The sequence below is a fragment of the Scomber japonicus genome, chromosome 1 (assembly GCF_027409825.1).
Source record: "Scomber japonicus isolate fScoJap1 chromosome 1, fScoJap1.pri, whole genome shotgun sequence".
NCBI classification, from domain to species: Eukaryota; Metazoa; Chordata; class Actinopteri; order Scombriformes; family Scombridae; genus Scomber; species Scomber japonicus.
Genome location: NC_070578.1, coordinates 24,168,825 through 24,188,202, shown reverse-complemented (window position 1 = coordinate 24,188,202; position 19,378 = coordinate 24,168,825). Strand labels below are relative to the sequence as shown.

The window sequence follows — 19,378 nt, the reverse complement described above, 5'->3', positions numbered from 1 at the left end:
GTTATAGCAGCGTGAAGGCAATACCGCTGTACAGCAATCTTCTTTAATGGGCTGCCATTGTTATAAAACACAAGGTTACATGACATTATTGGGATTCATAAACAGGAGTCAATGGGTTATCTGTATGTCTGTATGATAGAAACAAGCTCCTGACCTGCAGACAACCCTATCAAATGAGGTTATAGAACATAAAGAAGAGGCACTGTTATCTACATACTGGCAAAAACTGCTGTCCGATGTGAGTGAATCTACCAGCCAGCATGCAGCCCATGATGCTATTGTGAAAAATCTGATAACATAGCAGGCAGCTAGAATTAATCTGTAAGAAGAAACATTTATCTCCAGCATAAAGGTTTCTTGCAATACATTGTATGCAATATCATCAACTGAAAGCTTCATATCATGACCCAATATTTCACTAGTCCAATATAAGTCAACACAGTGTCGGTTTCTGAAGGTTGCTGCATTCAGAAGACCCACAGTTATTCAATATCTACTGCACTGAGCCTAATGAAAGAAAGTCTTAATAGTTTGATCAATACAGAATTTTACTTTAAATGTATTGTTAGACTGACCTGTTATGAACCCTATAAAATGGACCATATAGTGTACTGTGTAATGTTACAAAATGTTGCCATCTGGTGGTGAAATGTAGTACTGCAAACACTCCTGTAGGTGTGCTCTCAACCATATTATCAAAACACCAATGAGGGGACTATTTTTTTTAGAAGAATGGCGCTCATTCCTCCAGTAGAGACCCACAGATTTAAATAATCTATGCCAAGGGGCATGCAAGTTGTTGTGGAAGCTTGTGGTGGCTCAAAATGTCAATAGGACACTGGGGTTTCCTTTGCTGTATGGTTGGTGATGACACTGAATAATGATTAATATAGGCTTGAGTGAAAGTAGCAGAAGGTCTTGATAATGTACCATCCTAGGAGGGTGGCAGAAATAAAGTGACAGTGTCAAAACAGACTGACATTTAATCATCAGAGTCTGTTATCACCAAGTAAAGGAAATCTTGGAAGGTCTACAAAATCTTTGTATGTATTAAATGTATGTGTGTAAGCTTTGAGAGAACACCATATCTTAAATCAGATAAAATACCTTGGCCTGTGGACATCTACTTCAGACACCTCTGTTTGTGACAGTTCAAGAGATGAACTGATCACAATCTTCTGCTCTTTGTCGCTCTACATCCAGATGAAGCCAAGACTGAGAACAAGGCCATATTGAACTAACTTTAGTCACATAAATCCACATGTGGTAATAATATTAAGACAGTTAAGCAGAGTACATATCCATAATTTGTGACCCATTTGACTATAAATGATGTCCAAGGAGAGAGGAGAGCGTCGACTTAAAAAAACAAAAGTTTGGCTAACGTAACTGTAAATTACAGAGCAGTTCGGGTGTGTTTTAGGAAAATATGCAAAACGTGGGATATCTCGTTCTTTAGGTGGTTGCCATTTTAAGTACGTATGTTTCAGTTAGTTAGCAGATGAAAAACATAAAATATTGCCTACTTGGGTCCTATATGTCAAAATTCATGATAATTAAAGGATTACCGTGACCCAGGACCTGCACAGCCTGTCTATTTTGTCGTCCGTTTCTCCGAGTTTACTAATTTACGACAGTCTTCTGAAGCACTTAAAGGCAGCAAAGTAGTTTGAGCGCCAAATCGACAGAGATACTCTGAAAAGCCAAAAGTTGCTAATTGAGAGGGACAATAGGACGACAATATCAGGCTAAATTGAGGTTACGTTTAATATAATATCACAATAACTAGTTAGGACTAGCTAACAACTTCTTCTTTTTTTAGATAGATAGATATGTTTCGAAATAAGACTGCCTGGTTTTCAAGTAGTGTGCCACAGTCATGTTTCAACTTCTGGAGTAAGTATCAGGTCAGATTTATACCTTTATTTGAGCTAATTTAACTGCTAATTCAAGTAATGTGTATGCTAATGAGACACGCTTTTGACACAGAGAGGCTGCCACTGAACTTTAAAATAATAATATAATACCACAAATGTAGTGTAGAGGCCTGTAATCAAATTCAACTCTGACATACTTTTTTAAGGGGCAGGAGTTGGTTTTGTAGTCTAATTATATTTTGCTTTTTAGCATTGGAGGGTGGGATCCTTTCTGGTTGGAGAACAGCAGATTATCTTTTCAGTGAGGATGCGGCATGTCCTGATACTCTGAGGTGAGAGAAAGCTGTACAGTTTTCATCCAGTAGACAGTCTATGGTAATTCATTCCTCAATAACCCCCTTTTTAAGCTATATCTCCAGTTCTGTTTTTTTTTTCAGGGTGTTTGAAAGCAAAGATTACCTGTGGAACAAGGTGACAGTTTTTCACAGCTCGTTTCTGTCTGCCTGTGAGAAGCGTCAGAGTAAAAAGTCAGTGTGCATCGGTCATTATGTGCTGCCTCCAGCATCTGTGCAGGATGGTGAGGAATAGCCTACTGTGCTGTTGTGAATCACACTAAATCAGAGGTTTCTAACATTTGGGTTGGAAACATTGTTTATTTTTTTAATGACTTTTTCTCTTATGTTTGCTTTTACTGTAAAATACTGCATCATTTTACATCTTATGGCCTCTAAATACTACTCAAATGCATCTGTCACTCTTTGGTTAAACTGCTTGCAACTCAAAGACATAAACAGCCTGTGACAAGAGGTTGCAAATGTACTAAATAATTTATTTCAAAGCAAAAGGATTTATTTAAGGAATCATTACTCATCTTATATTCTTTTGATTATCTATGCAGATGTCAGAAACATGCTCGGGAGGCTGATATGGGAACATGAGGATGAGCAATCTGTAACACAGGTAATATGATTGAGACAAAAATAATTTACATTGTTGTAAACACCTCACCTATCCCACTTTCTGCTCTACAGGGTTCCCATACGTGTTTTAGTTACCAGACAGAAGATGAGTACAGTGAAGACGAATTCAGCAAGTATGTTCAGTTTCTACTGTAAATATTTAGGATCGTAACACGATAAATTGTAAACTGATGAAGTTCCTGTTATTCTGTTGGCAGCTGTGAACTGTCTGACACAGACACATCAGGAAGTGAAGACTCTATGTGTTATGAATCATGGGATTATCCACTCAGTAACATGCATACAGGTGAAGCATTTTTGTTTTGTTTTTTGAAGAATTACCTACACATGTTTCCTGTAATCAAGTTCATGACATTGAATGTGACAATATGAATATGTTTTTGGTGTGTGGAGTGTTAAGTGTTAAGTGTATTAATATTATTATTATCTTTCTTTCGGTCTACTTTTTCACTACAGGCTATGTCAGCATGCATAACCTGCAGAAATATTCAGGTGATCTGTGTGATTTCCATCCCGGCTGTGTCCCATGCTCCAACTGTAACGCCCTTTGTTGCTTGCCACACATGTAGGAAAACATTTACAAAACATATTTAACAAGAGCAATTATCATCTGACCTATTCACATTGGCAAGCTGTAAAAAATGTACTGGCTAATGAGTTATTTTGTTTGTTTTTTATGAAATATTAATTGCTTATTTTCATTTGTTTTTGCAGTGTAGATGTACATTTCATTGGCATAAAATAAATCAGTATAGCATTAATATTCCTTTTCTCATTTATTAATTATTAAAAAGCAGTCAAGCCAAATAAAAGGCTCCGCTGTTGACCATTGTACATGAAGAACAATTTGTTTCACAGCAGCATGATCAAGGTGAAGAGCCTGTCTCATTTTGAGAGTGTAATCAATTTTATTTTCCTTAACATTTATTGAATTTGATTTACCCTGTGTACATTAATATTCAGCATGAGTCAACACAGTGAAGGTAAAGTATTGGCAGCAATCACATGTGCCACAAGCAGTAAACTTGTGTGCTAAACTAACATGCGTCATCAAATTCTCCAGTAAATCCTATTAACCACACTTTCCTATGTGTAGGAAATGGAGCACAATGCATAATGTGCAGTCACATTCACCAGGAAGGTGCTGTGTTGCTTTTTTTATTAACTATATAACATGATTAGGGTTAAAGATTAGACCTACTCATCTGACAGTTAGGTGAATCCTGATTAAATAATCTGCACCAAGATGTAGGGAGAATAGAAGCAGATGTGAGACAAATTAAATGTGTGTTGTGCATGACATATTCAACGCTGTGGATGTGAAATGTGCTTAATTTACAGTTTGTCAACATTAACAGTTTTTTGGAGCGTCACAAAGATGAGTTATTTATTTTTAATAGAGATACTTATGTAAAAAATATAAAATAAAATAAAAATCATACGTATACATACAGTTTTATTTGCACTGCACATGGCACCAACAGAGAGACATGTACATGCATTATAAAAAAAGAACATTATTACTGTGCACTTTATTGCTCCCTCAGTGTGTCGCTTTTAATTTCAGTTGGAGAGGAGTTTTTTGTTTGATTACATCACGACATGTCGACGATACAATCTCATAAATAACATATAATTAATTTAATTTAATAAAGAGCAGTAGTGGGAGTTGTTATTTCAGTGCAGTTCAATATCTGTCTGCACCCCTCCACAATGGACCGTTCCGCGCGTGTTTGGCCAATCAGGTGCTTTGTTGTGGTACCAGCCCACAGGACCAGGAAGGTGCAGCCTGATACTCGCTGTACTTTGACACCACTCACAGTCTGAAGACTCGTGTGTTTCTTCTTCTGAACGCTGCTGGCTGCTCGGTATTGATCATGGAGCAGGAAAATCTGTCCGTGGTGCTGCACTCTCAGGGAGACCTCAGACTGGTAAAATGCACACTTGTAGAATTCTCACTCGATTATAATCTGCAATCTGTGTGAATTGACTGGAGCCTTTTGCAATCTCCTCAGGAAAACCGCCCCGTCCCGGAGCCAGGACCTAATGGTATGTCACTCATATCATTATGTGTTTTTCGTACTACTACTACTACTTCGTGGAGCTGCAGTATACAATTTATAGACGATTTAAGCAAACAGGTCTGAACATGCAAACTATGCTAAAATGCTCTGCATTAATTTAAAACTAAATATGTATTTTAAACAGCTATTTAACAACAATTTTGATATGTTAGTCAGCCTGGTAAATAGTCTGAATTTGTATTTCGTTTCACTCAATTCATTAAAGTTTGAATCAAAGAACAAATCAATGTGTGTGCAGCAATTCAGGTTTGTTGTGTTTTTGTTTTGTTTTATAAACAAGTGTACTCTTTAATTAGTCAGTCTTGAATTGTCCTCAATGGTTTTGTGTCATGTTTTGCACCCAGAGGTTTTGCTCAAGATGCACTCTGTTGGAATCTGTGGATCAGATGTGCACTACTGGCAGCACGGTCGCATCGGGGACTTTGTGCTCACAAAACCTATGGTGTTGGGACATGAGGCAGCCGGGCAGGTGGTGAAAGTTGGATCAGCAGTCAAACATCTTAAAGCAGGTGAGTGAGTGAGGGTGTGTGAGCTGTGAAATACGAAAGGCAGCGTCTGCTGCAATGTGCATTGCATAAATTTCCCAGTGTGCCTAATGGGAGGATGACAATCTTTCATATTTCAAAAGTGTAATTAAAGTATAATGTAAATTATACTAAAGACAAGTTCACATTGACAGATATGCATGCACAAGCTTATCCAGTGTTGTGAACCTGACCTTTTTTTTTTTAGGTGACAGAGTGGCGATTGAGCCAGGTGTGCCCCGCGAGATGGACGAGTTCTTCAAAAACGGGCGTTACAACCTGTCTCCTACTATCTTTTTCTGTGCCACACCACCTGATGATGGAAACTTGTGCAGATACTACAAGCACAGTGCCAACTTCTGTTACAAGTAACAATGCTGGCTTTGCACCAGAGATTACCTCACAACACCCTCGTTTCTGACTGCAACCTTCTTGCTCAACCATTGCATACATCCTCTTTCTGTGTCTTTTCTCAACTGACCAGGTTGCCTGATAATGTGACATTTGAAGAAGGAGCTCTGATTGAGCCTCTGTCTGTGGGGATTCATGCCTGTCGCAGGGCTGGGGTAACACTCGGCAGCACTGTGCTAATTTGTGGTGCAGGTAAAAATGAAAACTGTTATACTCATATAATAAATCCATTCACATTTTGTGGGAATATTCCATCAGCAAAACAACAAGGGCTTTTGGGGCGTGCTGCAAATATAAAATATGTGCTTGTACTGTATTTGAACAACATGCCTCTGCAAGTAAGGTCAGGAATGGGTGTTTTCACAAAGATCACACTGACTCAACAACACTCAAGTGAAGGAAAACTGTTGAACCGTAGCGCACCTTGTAACAGACATTATTACAGACAATATTTAAACATTTACTTTACACTAGTGAAAACACTCATCATTATGACTTTGGCTGTTCTTTAGGTCTTAACCTTAGAGTTTTAAGATCATTTGTGCAGACATTAAGTACAGGCTCTACATTAGCTATCTTTTTTAATTGTATTCTCTTCCCACAGGGCCTATTGGGTTGGTCTGTCTGCTTGTGGCCAAGGCAATGGGGGCCTCAAAGGTCATCATCACCGGTAACACACACACCTTCAAAACATGCGTCTCAAACGAAATGACTAATGTGACAATACATCATTTATATAGCCTTTTCTTTTTTCTCTAATCCACCATCATCATGTTCAGACCTGTCCCCAGAACGTTTGACAATGGCCAAGGAGTGTGGTGCTGACTTCCAGCTGACAGTGAAGAGAGCTGAAGGACCCCAGCAGCTGGCCAAGAGTGTAGAAGACCTGCTGGGAGCTCAGCCACACATTACTATTGAATGCACGGGTGTTGAGAGCAGCATCCAAACTGCCATCTATGTATGTTTCTGTCTGCAGAAAAAATAACGTAGCCATACACAGCAAGTACTAGTACGCAATCTACAGTCAATAATACCTTTACATTGGTTTAGATTCAGTAACCCAAACCAAATAGAAAAGTTTAAATTTGGTCCACATCTACCAAGTACATCAGTGTTAGTTAAACATTAATACATCAGTAATGATAATTGAATGTTTAATAGTAGAACAATTTTCTGGACTAAGTACTTTCTGAATGCAGGAGCTAAATAATTTCTCCACTGCTGCCTTTAATTGTTGGGCACTTATGTTTCACAGTGGACCAACTGTCTGTATCTGCTGACTCACAGTAATTCAATGGTATCTGATTTTTGTTGTTGTTGTTTTTTGTCTTTTTTCAAATCAGGCAACACGCTCAGGAGGTGTGGTGGTGCTGGTGGGTCTTGGCTCTGAGATGGCTACTGTTCCTCTTATCAATGCAGCCGTAAGAGAAGTTGATATCAGAGGTGTCTTCCGCTACTGCAATACGTAAGAAAATATTAATTTATTGTTGTCTTTGTTCCATAAACTAATGTTTAGTTAGGTTAGTGGCAGCTACACTTGTGAGGACCACTAATGACCTTGTCTGAGGCTGCACTCATAAAGTAATTAATGTGTATCACAGAGAATGAACTATTCAGAAAAAAATGTTCTCTTACTGTGTTGCAGCTGGCCGATGGCCATAGCCATGTTGGCATCAGGGAAAGTGAATGTGAAGCCCCTTGTGACCCATCGTTTCCCTCTGGAGCAGGCAGTCCAGGCCTTTGAGACCACACGTCAGGGTCTTGGGATAAAGGTCATGTTGAAGTGTGACAAGCATGACCAGAACCCCTGATGTGACCCACTGCAGTGAAGCAAAACTGACCAGTTAAAATTGAATCAGCGTGACAGGCAGATATGGACATTGACCATAAGACAGATAACAAAGGTCGTCCAAAGTGACGCATTAATCTGGTGAATGACAAACAACTGCGGTGTTGCCTACAGGTTAGAGATGCAATAAGCGTCTGATGGTATGAATGAAGCAGTAATTTTTTATAATGGTCAACTTTGTTCTTTAAATAATATTTTAATTATTTTATATTTCTGAATAATTTTGTTCAATGTTAAAGTTAAGATAATGTTAAACACAAATGGCCACTGTAGTGAAAAAAAAATCCTTAAATAATAAAATTAATATATCAAAATGTTCTGTATTTCTTTTTTTTTTATTTTAAATGAACATGTATACTTAGGTACAGCCACTAGAGGGCACTAGAGCCTCAAAGTGGAAACATAAAGCAATATGGCCATACTACACAGTAATAGTGAAATATATTTATCTTCATAGTTTACTTTTTGGTATTAGTATACAAGAAATCAACATACAATTTAACTATTATACACCAACAGCAATATCAATCAAATTCTGGAGTGCCACAACCAATTAAACTTCACCAAAAAGAAAGAACATTTTTCCAAGGATTCATTACTTTGTTTTCTAAGGTCTTTCTGGAGCAATTTTACCAACTGCAGTTAGTTAGTTAGTAACTGATTAATTTATTTGCAGCTTCAAATTCCATTGAATAAGGTGGGACAACTTGCATGATTGTACTGTAACAGCACACTCAAAAAACCAGCGCAGTTAATCAGCATAGGTACTTAATTTTTTCACTTTTTTCAAAGTGAACGTATTCAAGGTTGACTTAGATTTAATGCACAGTACAGAATTAGAACAAAGTTGGATTTTTTTGTACCATCCCTATACAATATGTTCTATGTTAATCTTAATAGTATTCTGGTGTAGATTCTTTGTACTGTAAAAATCAATATAGATTACAGGAAACAAAATACCACTTACTTAAAAACTAAAAATGTTTTTAGCAGCTCCTGTATTTCCTTTACATACCTGCCTAGAATGTATGTGTAATACAGAATAAAGACACATCTTTTAACTCTTATCATGAAATAACCTCATGAAATAACCTTGAATTTCTTTTTAGCTTTAGACACATTGGGTGTTCACTTAAAGATCTTGAAAGAGGCCAATAATGAAAGTAAAAGGTCAGAGGCTTTCATATGACAACACAAACTTCTTTAAAATTCACCTTTCAAGTTGATCCAGTCCAACAAAACCAGCCAGGTTTAGCTCAGATTTTATTATCTTGCCACAATGACATGGTACTACTTTACGAGGCATGCACACAGATAATGTTCATATGGTTAAAATTTACTACAATGCATTGTAAAACCATTACTCGATGGTAAGGCTTTTTCTGTCACAGTGTGTGATTCACAGTTCTTTCTTTCCCTTTCGAGACTGAAAGCCAACATACAGGTGGGAAGATGTTTGCGGTGACTAAACCTGTGTGGGTTTGTTTTTTTTTGTGTCTTTTTTTTTGTTTTTTACATGAGCACAATACTAGACAAGTTTCTTTTTATGTACAGACATTCTAATACTGCTTATGGCAATGAAACAGCTCGCACAACACAGTTACATTCACAATCCACTCGTAGTATGCATGAGTTTCAGTCAGGAACACTAAAGATGAACATACAGTAGAGTAGCACGCAAAAGTAACTTCATTTTTCACATGTGTGGCATTGATATCAAAAGCATAACTGATGCATGTTAATAGTTTTATTAAGTTGCTTATTATTTAAATGTGTGAGTGTTTGTACATGAGATTTAGAAAAGACGTCTCTTGCCATTCAGAGGTTGAACTTGTGTATTGCCGTAAAATGACATAAATCAAAAGGATATGGCGTTTATCCCATAAACCCCTGCTGCAAGCATTGGTTTGATTCACATGTACATCATATCAACTTAGCATATTTAAACCCAACATTTTAAACACTAAAGTCATCCCCTTTTTTGCTGGCAACTTTTATGATATCCGGCATTTAATTGTGTCTTTGCCATCATCAAGATCTGCATTCAATTCAACAGCATGATTCAATAAATATTTACAACGCAGCTGCGGCTCCTCCCTCCCCTGTTGCCTTCAGTCACATTATTAGCAAAATATGTATTTACATGAGAAATAAATAAACGGAGAAGAAAATGAAACTATACAACGAGTATAGTAGAAGTTTCATATTGCATTACATGAATATAAAAAAATAAATTGTGATGCATTCACTCCGTAAGTCCATCCATTCAATGTTACTGAAGTGACACAGAAAAGCACAAACAGGACAAATAAATAACAAACAGTATCCAAACACTCTGTTTCCTCAGCTGGTCAGATGGGAAAAGCATCTTATGTCAATAGAAGGGCCATTGCATGTTAAGCACGGACAATGAAGAGATGATTAAGAATGGAAGTCATCAGCTCAAAGAAAAGAAAACTGATAAATGAGTCATCAGGGCTCTCCACCCCGTCACTGGTCAGCTTGGTTTGCCCCAAAAGTTGACCTGTGACCAGTGCCTGTCCTGTGGAAAGATTCCTGCCATCATTTATATGTACATAGGAGTCTCCTGTCCTGTTAGAAGTCTGAACATGGCTGCCGGCATGGTCTTCATGTGAATCTGGCAGCGAAAGAAAAAGAAAAACAGCACAATCTCAATAAAATGGACAAACTTTTACGTGATTTACTGATAATTCATGCTGCAGAGGATTGTAAAGTATACGTGAGTATGTTTATGTGCATGTATGTCTTTGAAGCAGAAGAGCAAAGGGCTCCAATATTGAGTCTTGTCGTGCACCACCGCCACCAGAAATATAGATTTTGAAATCCTATGCAGAAATGATGGGGGTCATTTCCACTTTAACAAAAAGCCTTCTTGAATATTGCACAGTCCTCTACATAGGACTGTGCAATATTCACTTGTATAGTGAATACTGAATGAATGATTTCGAAATACAGCCTTTACTCTTGTGCCCCCCACAAATCAACTTGTCAAAATCTTTCCATTCACTTTGTTGTAACCATCCTCCCATGAAAACAGATACTTGCATTTAAAATTGTTCAAATAGTGAATAGTAAAATAATCAGGTAATTGGCAACCAACTATTTGTTTTTTGATCACAGATCTTAACTTTGCCCTCGTTCTCTGTGTGTGTGCGTGTGTGTGTGTGTGTGTGTGCGTGTGTGTGTGTGTGTGTGTGTGTGTGTGTGTGTGTGTGTGTGTGTGTGTGTGTGTGTGTGTGTGTGTGTGTGTGTGTGTGTGTGTGAGAGAGAGAGAGAGAGAGAGAGAGAGAGAGAGAGTGTTTGTGCATCTGTTTAACCTCGCCAACAGAGTTCGACAGGGCCTGAACAATCTTCTCATGCGCTGTAGCTACGACACTCTGCCCGTTGATCTCTATGATCCTGTGGCCCACACGAACTCCTCCTCGCTCAGCAATGCCTCCCCGCATCAGACTGCATATCTTGAGGGTAAAACACACACACACGGACAAAGAAGAAAGAAGAATGTCCTCATGTTACAGGTATACAGTAATATGCAAATTTTATGCCACTGGAAGGATGAGATGTCTGCAGCAATATTGGTGATGACATCGGAAACCGGGGTAGCATCTAAGGTTAAAAGAGATAGTTTAGACTTCAAAGGCAACCATAAACTGATAGCACATGAAATCCTTGCTTAAGATAATGGGATTTCTTTGGAGGCATTGTATTGGGTGTATAAATATTGCCAGCCTCAAAATAGCAGTTAATCAGATCACTGCAACTGACGCAATGTTTCCTCAGTGAATCCAATACAGTGAAAATAAAACAGATGAACAGATTAATCTGAAATGAGACAGGGAGGTAACACACACACCGTACCATAAATATACCAAACCACACGTAGCAGATCACATGTAATATAGTCATGCTCACAGAAATAAAGTATTAATACTTACAATGCCGTTCTGTACACTGAAGCCCAGCTGATATTTAAGATCAGGTCTCTTGATGAGGACCGTGGTAACAGGAGGGCAGCTGACTATGTTCATTTTCACCTGGACCTGATTCTTTAAGCCCTTTAACCCACACAAACACAAACACAAAGAATAGTATTTTAAAACAACAATGTTTATTTTGTGATTTCAAAACACAGTCTTGTTTAAGTCTCTCCATACCTTGATGATTCCCTGACAGGTGGCGAGTGGCAGCCCCACTAGGCTGGTGTTGTTGATGGACATGATCTGGTCCCCGATGCTGAGCTTGCCAGAGCGGGCCGCTGGCCCACCATTCATCATGTTGGCTAAGATAACTGTGGGCAGGATGGAGCCCCAGCCAGACTCCACAATCACCACACCCAGGATCTCCCCTTTACTCTTCTCCAGCTGCAGCTGTGGAGGCAAAGAGGGAGGAGGAGACAGTTTGTCAATCATTGTAGCTATTAATTGTGGTATTTTTAAGTTTTATCCTACACAGGAACTGACCTACTACAATTAAAACAATGTGACTGCAGCACACTGATTAACTAGCAAATGTTCAATATTGGTGTGTCTTCATCAGCATTTTATTTCTTGACTCATGAAGACACAAAATGTCAGTTTGCACTATTAAAGACTGTAAATCAATCAGTGTGCTCCAGTCTTTTCTTCCCTCTAACGTTTACTCTACTTGATTTAAGAAGCCGTAGATTCAGCAACAAACTGCTGGACTATGTATAACTCCTTTTCACTTAAAACAGTCTGATTCCTTAATGATACCTGCTGGAAATTCACTTGTTGCTTTTTCAGAAATTCAGAGAGAGACAGAGGGCTTTGTTTATGTTACAGTTTTGTACACCATGAGACAATATTAAATTGTAAGCTGTCAGAGATGTTAGGTATTTTAGGGGGGCTTTTATGCCTTTTTTTATATATTAGAGAGATGGCAGGATCCTTGGATCTATTAGGCCATTGCAGGCAATGCAGTAAATCATGTTCAGTCCTGCTTTATAGCAGCTCTGGATTTACAGTATTTTTTCATCAATGTGAAGAACTACCTTGATCTCTTAAATTTGATGGATTATCCAAAAACAGACAAAACCATCTGGTTACTTAATCTACAAATGGTTTCTATATTGAATTTCTAGAAAGCGTATTATATTATGATATACATGCAGTTAATCACTTTGCTTAGCTTTTCATGACAGAAGATAAATATCATACACACATCACTGTGTAGTATATGAAAATGTAAGTTGATCCACACTAGCGACAACAAGAAAACTGCATTCTATCATTTTTATTTTCAAATGTCTCTTGCAAAATCTGCCTCAGTAGATCACACATTTAAAACCACTGCTTACCAGGCCCTACAGTACTTACTCCCCAGGTTCTCTTTGGGAAGACTGCCTTCTACTTTGCAACTTATAAATTGAATAAATTACAAGGGATTTTAAAACATGAGTGTCTCCACTACCACTAGCTGATTTTAAACTTTTAACCTTCGTCTATTTAGTGATTCTGTGACTGTTTCTGATGCTGTATGTGCTTTAATTTGTTTCTTGCAAATAAGACATTGATTTCAATTAGATTACCTGATTAGATAAAAAGTATATGTACATCAGTACTACTAAATGAATTTAAACATACTGTGATAAAATGTTCCTTCATATCTCCTACTGTTAGAGGAGTGATTCAGCGGCTGAAGGACACAACCATGTTAATCATGTTTTATTTTCCCAAACTGTTAAAATCACTGGTGAAATTGTGTCTAGTATATAGTACTTAAACACCTACTTTACTGTAATAATTATAAGATACTAGATCAGATTTCTGCAGCATCTTTATGAACAGTTTTGAACCTCCACCTCATGTTATTTAAATGTTTGAACTGATGGTGTCAGCCACTTAGCCACAATCAGGCAGATCTGTGCAGAATGCCATATTATATTTCTAATGTCTTTATGTTAGGCATAAACACTGAATAATTTCAGGTCATTTATTTATAGTAATTTATTACATCAGCAGTTTAATTCACAAGCCTTTATTTACCCACATATTGTGCACACATCTCAATACTCTACTTAAAGTAAAATACATTTGACTGCTCCCATTATTTAGCCCAGCAGATGTTACTAGTGCACACATGAAGCTTTAAGAGATGTACGTATTTTAAACACAGTCAGTTGGGAAGCTTTAGTGCTTCAAGAGAGCCCAGTTTCTCCATCACTACAAATTGCTCATGTTTCTCAAAAATAGCAGCTGTGTGGTAGTGCCTGCCCACCCTCTCTGCTCATACAGCAGAAACTGTTTCACGGTTTATAATTCTCCAAAAGCCTCTGGTAATGCTTTCAGGGCACAGTGTTAGCTAAAGAGAAAATGCTGAAGCAAAACAATCTGAAGTTGACATGCTCTGAGTAGATTTTACTATACCATCTGCCTCTAAAGCTGTCTAATTAGTCAGCTACTGTATATTTGTGTGTTTCTCTAATGGCCCTGCAGCATGAGAGTGATTTCTGCCAACCATAGAGTCCCACACACTGTTTTTGTCTCAGCTTTTCAAAAACTGAAACAAACATCTGCAGAAGAAAAAACACAACCTTGAAATTGTAAGGCTGTGCATATTGCCTTGACCGACCTCTTTGCAGTTTTCAGAGTTAGAGAAGTGAATGAGGTCATCGTTGTACATCTCCTGGGTGTTGATGATGTCACTATACTCTTTTTGGCTCAGGTCCTCGGGGTTAATGCCATTGGCTCTCAGAAACTCCTGGTAAGCCACACTGAATGCCTGGCCAATGGATTGAGCGATAAGCTGGGCCTGCAGACAAATAAAAACAAACCTTGGATACTCATCATGACATAATGTGTGTTTGTGATTGTGTGTTGTTAGTTTTACAGGAGCTGATCTTCACAGAGATGAATATAAATAACAATTCAATGAAAGAGAGCATCTGTGGCATCAAACAATAGTGGAACCAAGGCAGCCAAGAATATGTTAAGACATAATATGAATTGATTTTCACTGTTCAGCTATTTGTTCCCACTGAGAGAGTAAATTTCAATACAACAAGAGAAACGCTAGTAGTGTACAACTTCCTGCTCTAAAACAAAGAACAAAGAAAAATAGGATTACAATTTGGAGTGAATCTGATCATTCATATATTGTCACAATACCTCATAAACTACTGACTCTGGTGGGCTGAATGGACAAGACATACTTCCCACTAGCCTGAGTCACCTTGTACATAACATGTTGTGATTGAGAGTGAGTCAAAAAGTGAAGGACGATCTCTAAATGCAGTGGATAAATGGCTCACGTCCAGCTTCAGCCATTCTGAATGGTGCTCGTACAAAACTTAACTTATCCCACAGAAAAAGAGACTCAATCTAAAAATTCACATTATCAGGATCACTATGTTTTGTGTGAAAATATACTGTAACATTGTCCACTTTTATTGATGAACAGTCTTAAAAACTTCCTGTTTAAAATCAGTCCTAATGAGTTGATGAAGGGGTACTTGAGCTCCTCTGACAGAGCTGTGGACACTGCTGCCTTAAATCATCCTCCACCCTGACACTTAATCACATCAATGTACCAAACAGACATTTGCTGCTAGGTAAAAGCTGGAATAAATTGAAATGAGTAAGACGTGAGGTCTTGGCAGTGAGATAAAGTAAATCAAGAGAATGAAAGTACATCATTTTGCTAGCCGGGGTCTTTCCAATTGTCATATTTAATTGAATGACTTTTCTTTCATATAAATCTCTTGCAGAATAGCAGACATTAATGGCAAAAACTCCCAAAATCAATACACTAGGAACCACTATGAAATAATTATTCAGAACAATATAAAAGTCAAAAGTAGGCAAACACTGCATACGGCAAGTTGAGCTACAATAACAGAAACAGTTTATACGTTGATGGATGAGCGGCTGAATGGTTCCATTCTAACTGACTGGCCTTTAAAACCTGGCAGCAAAATTAGACGAACACAGGACAGATTGGAGTCCAGCCTTTATACTGACTGGCACAGACACTGAGAGTTGTTGGCTGCTCTGTGGAATATTGTTCATGTTGCCAAGTCTTGCTGAATCTGTTTCAACAAGACAAGCAGCAACTCTGGGGGAAAAAAAACTCTAAATAAAATAAATAAACAATCAAAATTGACCGGCCAATTTACATCATTTCACATCAGTGTGTTGCTCTAACTGTTTAATAAAGCCACATAACAACATTTTTGTAATCAGAATTTCCTCATGTCAGCATGGGTAAAATTTGAAACAAAATTTAAGATCAATAAATAAAAGAACTTCGATGTGAATGAAGGAAAAACAATAATGTTATTGTTAACTGGTGATGAAGGAAACATCTGGCAATCAAATAACACTGATAAATTAATTATGGCTTTCTTGTCTCTTACTGTCTGTTAACATCAGAGTTTATCAAACACTGACAGAACAATGTGACATTAATATGTTAAACTCATAAATCCCACTTACGTCCTCAGACTCAAAGACATGGCATATCATCTTGTACTGCTTCTTTGCCTCAGGTGCCCCGGGTGTGGTTTCGATGCAGTCCTGGGAGGCTGTGCGTGGCATCCGGCGTCTTGCCATCAAAACCACGATATTCCCGATGTCAGCAATGTAGGATATGGTACGGAGCGCATTGTCCATCATCGTTTCCTGTAGGCACACCAACCATATATTATGGTATTCATTAAAAAAAATCTATCATCAATCCAGCTTAAATATAAATCAGTGCATCAAGACCTTGCATAATGATATCATCATTGACTTTTTTTAGGAGTTAGTATGGAGACAATCAAAGGTTTTTGTGTTAGATTGTTCACAATATTTCATCATATTCTAGTAATTATTAATTACTAATAACTGTCTGTGGTATACATAATGGCACTGCCTTTGTAGTCTGTCCATCTCCTAAAAATCACACACTGTACCTCCCTCATCGAAATTATCGAAATATGGTTATCGTGTATGATTGATTTTGTCTCTGATGTACAGGAACATGAAGAAGAGGAATTTAAAATCCAATACACAACACTTTCTTTTATTTACATTTTTATATAATTAAGATATGGTTCATTAAATGATTGCTGGACCGCATCTGTAAAGGAAAATCTACTGAACTACAGAGGGTAAACTCCATATTGAACATGAAAAAGGTAGTAAATGTTTAATAAATGTACAATAAATGCTGCCGACTCTGAGCTCTTCTGACAACAGGTTCTTTTCATTGGTTCAGAATGATGATGAATGATGATTCAGAATGGAAGTTATTGTGTGCAGAAGATTTGTACGGGGTGAAATGAAATAATTCTTGATAGAAAGCATATGCTTGCATTCAAAACTACAATCTGATGTGATTATAGTCCAATTACACCCCAGTAAATTACATCCTGAGTACATGTTCACCCAAAAATAATGAACAGGTCCACATAAAACACAAAAGCAGTTTTGGAGAGTATTTGTGTTGATGAAACACTGTCCATATATTAAGTAAAATTGTATTATAGTTTAGTTAAAAATAGAGTCAGTCATTCTGGTGAAAGATAGTTGATATTAACACCCAAATAAATAAACCCCTCCCTTCATACTCCTTCAGAAGCTCCTCCACGCATTACCAAGAAGACATCCAAAAGAGAAATATGGCAGAATGCAGAGCAAAGCATCAGCTGTAGAGTCATCTTTGTTTCTCTCACACTTTATCACAAGTGAAAAAAAAAGTCTGGTGAGTACAACAGTACATCCACACTCTCTACCTCTCTGTAGCCTCCCCACTTCTCACTCGACCTGCTTTCAGCGTCTCTGTCCACAGAAGCAGCCGTCTGTCAGCTGTACCCCTGAAGAGCTGACAGGACAGTAGCCAGACAAACTGCCTTCACCAGCCGCCAGACAGCAGAAATTTACTGAACCAAAATAGTTTGCATGTCAGCTCCACAGGAAGAAATCAACAGTGTTTGTATTTATTGATTAATTGATATGTTTAATAAGTTGAAACACATATCCAGCAGGATATTTGTGTAATTTAAAGCTGCCTGCTCAGATTATGCTTCACTAATCGTGACAGAAACAGACGTGGGGGGTCTCTGTGAGACTGTCTTGGATTCAGTGGGCATTGACATATTTACTGAGAAAACACTTATATGAATTGGCCATGGCCTCTCTCTCTCCAGTCCGCCAGCCCTCCCTCACCAGTCATCAGGTGCTGGAGACTGGACACTGTCATGTCCTCACACAGACAGCTGCTCTGATGCTCTCTTTCTGTCCTGTGCACGAGCATGAACACCCCTGCTGCTCATTGTTGGAACAGTGTTGAGTGGCTCGGACTGAGCCACTTTGTTTGTTTCAGAGCCAGTGCTGTTTATGAACACTGGATTATTTTTCAGTGCACACAGAACGGACAGTTTAGCAGATTGTGAGGAGATATTTCCTGAATTGGACAAAAAGTGTACTTTTGAACAATCTTTCTCTAGAATAACTGACTCTTCCTACCTTAACACATCACTAAATGTTTTGTGTCTGGTGGTTTTATTACATTAGCCTAATTAGTGTTGGTGTTGTTCCAGCCCACCTCTGGAGTTGTTCTTACTATGAATCAATGTCAAAAACCCCATGCAAGACCCATCAAGTCTTTTAATTGCAGAATGAAGGCTTTTCACTACAAGTCTCTTTCTAAAAGAGTGCCAGGAGCAGTGGCAACCAGATGGAAAAGGGAGGAAGATAGACACTGCATTGCAGCACGTTAGTTTCTGCCAGGCGGCTGCCCACACACACACTCTGCTGAGACTGCCAGACAGCAGCTCTAACAGAACTATTGCAAATTAATCATCTATCACATACATTGAAATGTTCTGTGAATATGATCCCAAAAACTGCAAAGCTCTCAAAACCTCCGTACTTCTACCAAAGACCCCACCTCCTGTGAGGACTGGTGCTGCTTTTTGTAAAGTTGAATTGCCCTAGAACTTTGATAAAGCTTTTGCAGAAGTAGGGAGCTTTGTTAACAAAAAAATAACCTGACTAGGAGAAAATCTTTTTTTCAATCATGAGGATTTTACAGTAATTTTTTCTGCCTGCTAGAATCAAAATCAAAAAAGAAAACAAAACATTATATTTTGTAGCCTGTTAAGTCATTATTAAAACCTTTTAACAAATTACTAATTGTGTACAGGTAAGACCATAATGTTGAACTAGGAAGAATTAACCTTATATTAAAACTATAATAACAGATTGTGCTGCAGTCAAACAGCTGGCACAGTGCATGCTCTCTGAGTACCCTCCATGCACAGATGTTCATGCAGCAAAATCTATTTTCATCCTCGGCCGAAGGGAATTCTGACAGTGACATCATGAGATTAAACAAAACAGTGGTGGATTTTCATAAGAAGTTGTGTCTACAGTTAAGATGCAGTTATGGTAGCTATGACACACACTTCACACTAATTTGTGAACTTTGTGTAGCTCAGTGGGAGCTTTCAAACAGTTGTTATTCTCACAAGACTCAACAGTCGCTGGTACTCACCTGTGAGTCTGCGTTGAGGACTTTGATCCTCTGGGTGGAGATAAACAGATCGACCTCGGTGAGGGTTTGGGCATCTCCATCTGGGCTCTGCAGGAAGATACAAACAGAAGAGCTGGTCGCATTGTGTCCTTCT

The 19,378-nt window shown here is 38.2% G+C and overlaps 3 protein-coding genes across 4 annotated transcripts in view; 2 read left to right on the top strand and 1 right to left on the bottom strand.

Moving 5' to 3' along the window:
• The first annotated feature begins 1,832 nt into the window (after positions 1-1,832).
• terb2 (telomere repeat binding bouquet formation protein 2) lies at positions 1,833-3,426 on the top strand. Its single transcript, XM_053319755.1, has 7 exons — positions 1,833-1,896; positions 2,128-2,209; positions 2,315-2,454; positions 2,776-2,837; positions 2,909-2,970; positions 3,055-3,143; positions 3,314-3,426. The coding sequence occupies exons 1-7, from the start codon at positions 1,833-1,835 to the stop codon at positions 3,424-3,426; spliced, it is 612 nt and encodes a 203-aa protein (XP_053175730.1).
• Positions 3,427-4,645: 1,219 nt separating this feature from the next.
• On the top strand, positions 4,646-8,791 carry sord (sorbitol dehydrogenase). The gene is made up of 9 exons (XM_053324208.1): positions 4,646-4,788; positions 4,873-4,906; positions 5,286-5,450; positions 5,674-5,833; positions 5,950-6,068; positions 6,481-6,546; positions 6,656-6,834; positions 7,220-7,341; positions 7,522-8,791. Exons 1-9 carry the CDS (start codon positions 4,735-4,737, stop codon positions 7,685-7,687), a joined length of 1,065 nt encoding a protein of 354 aa, XP_053180183.1. The 5' UTR covers positions 4,646-4,734; the 3' UTR covers positions 7,688-8,791.
• A 180-nt stretch (positions 8,792-8,971) lies between these two features.
• apba2b (amyloid beta (A4) precursor protein-binding, family A, member 2b) overlaps positions 8,972-19,378 on the bottom strand; it is a 62,883-nt gene continuing 52,476 nt past the window's right edge. For both annotated transcript variants that reach the window (XM_053324191.1, XM_053324197.1), the window contains 7 exons: positions 19,246-19,332; positions 16,200-16,385; positions 14,338-14,517; positions 11,901-12,113; positions 11,682-11,801; positions 11,064-11,204; positions 8,972-10,363 (listed from right to left, as the gene is read on the bottom strand). In XM_053324191.1, coding sequence (XP_053180166.1) covers positions 10,292-10,363; positions 11,064-11,204; positions 11,682-11,801; positions 11,901-12,113; positions 14,338-14,517; positions 16,200-16,385; positions 19,246-19,332 — 999 coding nt within the window. In that variant the 3' untranslated portion in view covers positions 8,972-10,291. The remainder of the gene's footprint in view (positions 10,364-11,063; positions 11,205-11,681; positions 11,802-11,900; positions 12,114-14,337; positions 14,518-16,199; positions 16,386-19,245; positions 19,333-19,378) is intronic.

Coding starts and splice junctions, on each gene's coding strand:
- terb2 (XM_053319755.1), top strand. CDS start 1,833: ATGTTTCGAAATAAGACTGCCTGGTTTTCAAGTAGTGTGCCACAGTCA. Junction 1,897..2,127: donor GTCATGTTTCAACTTCTGGA/GTAAGTATCAGG, acceptor TTTGCTTTTTAG/CATTGGAGGGTGGGATCCTT. Junction 2,455..2,775: donor TCCAGCATCTGTGCAGGATG/GTGAGGAATAGC, acceptor TTATCTATGCAG/ATGTCAGAAACATGCTCGGG.
- sord (XM_053324208.1), top strand. CDS start 4,735: ATGGAGCAGGAAAATCTGTCCGTGGTGCTGCACTCTCAGGGAGACCTC. Junction 5,834..5,949: donor AGTGCCAACTTCTGTTACAA/GTAACAATGCTG, acceptor TCAACTGACCAG/GTTGCCTGATAATGTGACAT. Junction 6,547..6,655: donor CTCAAAGGTCATCATCACCG/GTAACACACACA, acceptor CATCATGTTCAG/ACCTGTCCCCAGAACGTTTG.